This window comes from Stegastes partitus, unplaced genomic scaffold, assembly GCF_000690725.1.
Source record: "Stegastes partitus isolate 25-593 unplaced genomic scaffold, Stegastes_partitus-1.0.2 Scaffold459, whole genome shotgun sequence".
Classification (NCBI taxonomy): domain Eukaryota; kingdom Metazoa; phylum Chordata; class Actinopteri; family Pomacentridae; genus Stegastes; species Stegastes partitus.
In genome coordinates, this window is record NW_007578190.1 from 502722 (window position 1) to 509312 (window position 6591).

The following is a 6591-nucleotide window of genomic DNA, read 5'->3' on the forward strand; positions in this document are numbered from 1 at the left end:
TCCACACAACTGAGAGGCAGACCAAACCTTTTGTAATTATAACAATGCATGTAATAACAATAAATAAAAGTATATACGGCATATTATGTATTACAAACACAATAACTCATATATATTGACCCAGAACCACTGCTGCATCACTGACCCAGTCACATTTAGATACCAGCAACCTGCTGCTGCCGTCGGCCTCCACCCACAGCGACTCTAATATCTCTCATATGTGTTTGGCAGAGACACCAGCCAGCCGTCCACATACATACATTTACATCTTATGTCCTCTAAGAAGAACGCTTTGGGTCGATTTGTCCTTTCAACTCTTAGGAAGGTCGCCTGTGATGCTGTGTCAGGGCTCGTGCTGCTGAACGGCGTGGCAGCTTTGACATCATAGAGCTGCACCACGACGACGGGAACCGTCCGGCAAAGGCAGCTGGACGTGCAAACGCAGTTCTCTTTACAGAGTAGCATCAGCTGCACTTCTCCACAGCAGCCATCCTTGAGTTTAACAGCCCCATCTGTTCTGTGAGACTCTTTGCCGCCGGTACAGAGATAAACGGTGGTTCTATAAGTGAAGCTGTCGAATGCTTCGACGGATTTCACCAGAACTGGTCGATTTAAGAGTTCTTCTATTGCTTGTGTTACAGATCCTGTAATATCCAAATGTCGTGATTTTCCGAGGGGCTCATAAGAGCCACTGTCATCGTTTAAGGGCGAGCGCTGGGCTAATAACTCTGCAAAGTCTAGATGTCGGTTAAAAACCCCAGAATGAAGGTGTCTGGGTATGCGGTGCCACCAGAGAAACCTCTGGTAGATGTGTCGAGGGTTGTAGTCTGTGTCACTTAGCAGAGCTCTTAAGTTTCCGTTGTTTCTCTCAAAGGTGAATGCTGATGTTGCCCAGAGAGGCCCCCAGTTACGCACACTTTCAGATAAATGGATTAACTGGTGACAGTTGAAGGACACATTCTCTTCACCATAAAGTTCCTTCATGTCTTTCACAAAGTGTACCAGGTGCTGATGGGCCAGCTGGAGGTCCTGCTGGGACACTGATTCTTGGAGCAAAACGTGAATGCTGAGTGATAGACAAACAAAATGCTCCAGATATCTGGGTTGTAGGACACCTGGCAGGACGCTAATGCCATAAAACAAAAGGAATGCTCGCCACTCTGATGCTTTCCAACACTCGTAACACTTCAGTGACCGCGGAGGCCTCCTCATCTCTGATGGCGGCTTCAGACCGAGAAGACGGGAGTCCATTTGTGAGACGTGCCGACCCACATACCAGTCCTTCCCAGAGCTGACTGGGTCCAACCACAGACACACAAGTTGTTTGCACACACCAAGCAGAACTGAATGCATGTAGTCAGGTACAAATCCAAGCACGATATCAAACAAGGGAAGTACGGAAAGCAAAGACAGGCCTTTGACCCCATTCTGTGGGTTCGTGAACCTTTCAGCCTGTCTTGCATTTTGCTGAAACATTTCCTTGGACCTCGCTGCTTGTTTCGTCTCATCGTACGGGTAAGACCTCATGGATCCGGAGCCCTTTTTAACCACTGTGCCGGGGTGCAAACACCAGTCACAGCCATACTCTCCGTTGAACTGTTTGCAGTTCCGGAGGAGAGGCCTCGCCACGGCATCCGAGGAGCAAACCAAGGAGAAGACTTTTGAGGAGCGAGCGGTGCCAGTGCAGTCCCTCCACTGAAGCGGATGTTGGGCTAAATCACAGCATTCGTCTACGAAAGGTTTTAGAAATGTGTTCATCTTAGGCTTCTCTTGGCCCAACCACAGTCCTGCAACTATCACATTCTCCTGTCTTTGTGTGTAGGGAAGTTCGTTAATGGTAAACTGAAGGGGCCAGATTGAGTATTGCGGTGAGGTAAAAATCGGTACCTCATCACAGTTCCACAAGAGGGTGAGGTCATCTGCAGCCAGCGTTCCTTGTTGGACCAGGTTCTGGTACAGCATCCCGTCCATCACATCTGCAATTCCATGCCCATGTTTGACTGTTTTAGGTAACAACTCCGTACCGTGGTTCTTCAGGGTGTCTGTGAGAAGGTCTTTCAGGGATGCGAACAAAAAGAAGTTTCCGTTTTGAATGCTGCTCGCTTTGTCGAAAACTGTGGCGCAGTGCAGACAAAATCCACCGGGGTTCTGTCCCATGTAGTTTTGACAGGACTGGCAGTAAAACACGGTGGACATGCCTGCAATCTTGTCAAGTAGATGCTTAGACTCAGCAACCAGAGTAGGGATGAGAAAATTCAGCAGAGCCAGTAAGCTTCCCTGAACCGCCGCAGTCAGACGGTGACGCAAAATGAACAGCATGACAGCGAGCAGGCCTCGGCCTCGGGTCACTGCTGCCCCGGGGTACACCGGCTCCTCATCCTGCACAGGAAACACGTAAAACACTGACTCCACGCTGTGTGCGTCTCGAAAGGAACATCAGGTCAACGTCTTACCGTGTCAGTGCTGCTTTCCGTGTCGGGTGTTGGCTCCAGATTCCACAGAGAAACAGATGGATCCTGTGTGCAGTCGAGGAAGATACAGCGATTAAACTGATGTCTGCTTTTATGGTGCAAATGCAGGAAGCTACAACCAGCAGCTTAGCTTAGCTCCAAGACCGACAACAGATATCTCAGTTCTGTCCAAACACACCATAATCTGCCACCTTTAGCTGTTTTTGTCATTTTTCTGTCGACCACTTTTACTTATTTCGATCAGGTGCGATCACAGAACCAACCGTTTCGGTGCTGTACTCGGGCTCTGAGTTGGTGTCCATCGTCTCACCATCTCTGCTGTTCAGGGCCTGTGGCGGAGACTCGAGTAAATTCAAGGTTTACTTCAAGAGGAAACTCTGGAACAACTGCTGCTTCTTTACTTTGTTCAGTCAGTATTGTTTCTAGGGTTTCCCATATTTGTTCCAATATGAAGTGTCCCTTTGATGGCTACTGTGTCATACGTACTTGCTTGTTCAGCTGCTTTGTCAAACAAGAAGCAGCGTACAGCAGCACATTACCTGTAAATATTCTCTGAGTCGCTTTTTGAATTTCACTCTTGGTCCAATCTGAGGAATCAAAACACTGATGCTGCCGGATTCCTCCAGACTGAGGAAGGTTTCCTTGTCAATGCCTTCTTCTGCAATGCAATAACAGCAAACATCAGCAGTGTGGTGTTACTGCACGCGGTATTTTCATTCATACCGTCGCCAAAGCAGAACTGTGATGCAAAAGTTTACCTTCAAACGGCTGAATCAGCTCACTGAGATCCCATTCGGTTAATCTGTTCTGGACAAAGTGACACGTCTCCATCTGTAGTTTGGTGAAAACATCAGCACAAGCATCAGGACGCCTGCACGTTTCCTACAAAACGTCTGCCGGGAAAAGTCTTCTTACAAACGCACGTCACTCAAACACGTTTCCGTTCTGCAAAACATGCAGACGGAAGAAGTTGTGTAAAGTATCTGAGCAAATTTACTCAAGCAGTGTATTTAATTACAATTCAAAGGTCCTCTACATTTTTAATTCGATCCTACATTAGTATTGTACCGTTTCCCTCCACTACATTACCTATTAACTGCTGGTAGTAGTTCGATTTAAACACTGTTAGACGATAAATGAAGCCTCTCGACAGTAAATAGAACAAGTAAAATCAGCTTAACCTCAGTCAACTACAATATGTAAGTGCTGCTTCATGTTAATTTATCAGAAATAATAATCCAAAACAGGATGCTTAGAGTCCACTTTTAATCAATACTTAAACTGATAATACTTCAGTACTACTTGAAGTGCAGAACTTAGTTTTTAAATTGTGCTGTTGTTGCTTTTATTTAAGTAAAAGATTTCTTTTAAACCTCAGATTGTTTGTGAAATGTACATACAGAAATCTGCTTTGAAAATGTGTTTAATTCCAAATTTCATTTTGTAATTTGGTAAAAAACAATAATAATAAAAAAGAGTCCTGCGCTAAACCAGCATTTCTGTTTCTGTAGGCCAACAGCAGTGACGTCTTGCTGCTGCTTCGATTGTCTGTTGCAGCGTCAGTCAGGAAAACAAATGATGCTCTGATAGTTGAAGGAACCTACAGGTGCAACACTTTACCTGTAAGTATTCTTTGAGTCTCTTTCGGAATTTCACTCTTGGTCCAATTTTTGCGATCAAGACATTAAGTCTCCCCGAATTTCCAAGACTTAGAAAAGTCTCCTTGTCAATGGCTTCATCTGGGAGGACAACAGAAGCGAATGAATGATGATTATTGTTGAGCAGCTTTGGAGATGTGTGTGTTCCTGACTCTTGGGCCGTCACACAAAGTGTTGAAGCGTCTAAAATCGTAGAAACATCCAGTTTGACTGAATGTTTCCGTACCTTCAAATCTCTGCATGAAGTCGCCGAGGCCCCACTCGGTTAATTTGTCTCGGACAAAGTTGGCCGTCTCCATGGCAACTTGCTGTGAAAATGGTCAGCGTTTGTTATTGATTTTTCAAATATTACAAGTATTGCTCAGCAAACACAGTCTGGCCTGAGAGGAACTATAAAGTGCTTTTCCTCATGATGTACATGTTTAAAGCCTCACTAACAGGAAACATAATGAACGTTTGTATTCTCCAGAGCAGGGTTGTAATAAATGTGAGAACTTCCCTCACCAGCACGTTGACATTCAGCTCCTTTAACCATTTTCTCTTTGCTTGTTGTCTCTGCATCCCAAATTTTTCAGAACAGAGAGTGTCCGACCGAACAAGATAATATACAACACTGTTAGACAGAGTGAGCTGGGGAGGGTTTCAACCTTTGAGCTACTTCAGGGGGAATAACTGAGGAAACGGATGTTAACCTGCACAGGGGAACATTTAAGGCTGGACATTGTAGGTGAATGGGAACTTTAACTAATATCGCCATGACAACGTCTCAGTTTATTGTGTTTTTTAAAATGTAGATAATCAAATATGCAAATGAGCTAATCGAATGTATGCAGGTGTCGTAAAATACAGACCATAATATGTATTTTCTGTCAGTGAGGGGAAAACAGTCTCAACATTGATTCCATGATTGTCTCGCCTGTCACGTCTCGCCCTAAATAGACCTCAGACCGGTTTGAATGCTCGAGCTTGTGGCCTCCAAGCGAATGCCAGAATGTATTTGCATTGTGTTTAATTCACATGTTGTGAGACGTGCAGATTCTGTCACTCACATTCAGTGTTTACGACAGCTTGTCTGATCGGCCCGGCTGCCTTTAGTGGTTGAGAAAAAGCGTCAGTATTTCCATTTGACACCACGGACCTCCACTTTCTGCCTTTCTGCTTCATATAAAAAGTCAACACAACTTTATGGTCACACCAATCCGTGCTGCTTTTAACCAAACTACTGATTTACGAAGTCATAAGCTGCTATTTCTGACTTCATAAATCAATGGTAGCAGCGCAGTATTTGCTAGTTTAAGTCCTACTTCTGTTTTTCAGTTAATTCCCTCCTCCGGTGCTCTGGATTCTCTTTTATAATAATAACGCCGCCTCCCTGCACTGACAGAGATCACATCCATGTGCAATCATCCATTCATTTACCTGTTTGGTTTTGTGTTGTGACAGAAATATCAGAAAGGATTTGTGACAATCTCAGCATAGATAAAAGACAGGTTATGGTTGAGACTAAAACACACACCTGAGAGTGGCGTCAACAAACTCCCTCGACGCATCAGACGTCCAGCTGTCCGTATGAAAGACTGTTGAGATTTCTCGAACTGTTATTGAAATGTGGTTCTAACGTGGATTCTTCATTGCAGAAATCAGCCTGAATTGCAAAAAGACACAGACACAGACCTGCAGCAGGCGACCAAAGACGTCAGAACACAGCAGCAACAGACACAGTTCAAAGACAGGCAGCAGGTTATAAACAGACAAGTTACATAAAAAAAAATAAGGTACCGATAAGATGACAAATCAAACTCTGTGAGAGTAGCAGCAGGAACTGAAGCCGTAGTAAGATGCTGAGCAGGAAACAAAGAAGAGCAGAAAGGAGTGGTTCTTCACATGATCAGGAAAGGTTGGAACATTTGAATATGAATAATAGATGGGAGTGGCTGCATCTGAACAGACCAACAGCAGCAAAGACTGAATGATTAAATGAAGGAACTGTGACGTTCAGTTTTCTTTCAGAGGAAACAAAGAGCTCTAACTTTAAAGACATTGAAGTTATAAAAGAGTCAAATCACACTCAGATGTTTAGTTTATATTCACTGTAAAAACTCTGGTTTTCCATTTTGTGTTGTTTGCTCCAAACTCTACCGGTGTTTCTCTGGAACAGATCAGTAGCCTGTTATTGATCGGCTTATCAATACACAGCAGCACAGCAGCATTTACCTCTTATTTCACCATGTGGGTGTAGTTAGTGTGTTTGTTGCTCCTTCATGCACCAACATGTTTGTACTGGTGTTTGATTCCATCGTACTGTCTGTCTCCACCTCTCAGCAGCTGACTCTGCTCTCTGCCAACACTGTCATATTATGTTACTTAAAACACGAACGAGAGACACGTTTCGAACAAACTTCCTGTTTACTCTGCTCCTCTTCTTATTCATACACAGCAGGTTCAATACACAAACACTGGTG

General features: G+C 44.2%; 1 protein-coding gene across 4 annotated transcripts; it reads right to left on the bottom strand.

Moving 5' to 3' along the window:
* Positions 1 to 28: 28 nt before the first annotated feature.
* On the bottom strand, positions 29 to 5898 carry LOC103360717 (uncharacterized). Of its 4 annotated transcripts, XM_008286594.1 has the most exons (9): positions 5646 to 5898; positions 5179 to 5284; positions 4356 to 4437; positions 4092 to 4210; positions 3230 to 3302; positions 3011 to 3129; positions 2735 to 2800; positions 2454 to 2516; positions 29 to 2379 (listed from the first exon to the last, which is right to left on the bottom strand). In XM_008286594.1, the coding sequence occupies exons 3-9, from the start codon at positions 4426 to 4428 to the stop codon at positions 205 to 207; spliced, it is 2688 nt and encodes an 895-aa protein (XP_008284816.1). In that variant the 5' UTR covers positions 4429 to 4437; positions 5179 to 5284; positions 5646 to 5898; the 3' UTR covers positions 29 to 204. The 4 variants fall into 4 exon arrangements, with proteins under 4 accessions (XP_008284816.1, XP_008284815.1, XP_008284814.1 ...); XM_008286593.1 differs by lacking the exon at positions 5179 to 5284; XM_008286592.1 differs by having other exon boundaries at positions 4356 to 5284.
* Between the last annotated feature and the right edge of the window lie 693 nt (positions 5899 to 6591).

Excerpts from the sequence above, each read along its gene's own strand:
- LOC103360717 (XM_008286593.1), bottom strand. The coding sequence starts at position 4,428 with ATGGAGACGGCCAACTTTGTCCGAGACAAATTAACCGAGTGGGGCCTC. Across the intron at positions 2,801-3,010 it reads GACTCAGAGAATATTTACAG|GCCCTGAACAGCAGAGATGG; the intron begins GTAATGTGCTGC and ends TCTCCGCCACAG. Across the intron at positions 2,380-2,453 it reads CGGAAAGCAGCACTGACACG|GATGAGGAGCCGGTGTACCC; the intron begins GTAAGACGTTGA and ends TTTCCTGTGCAG.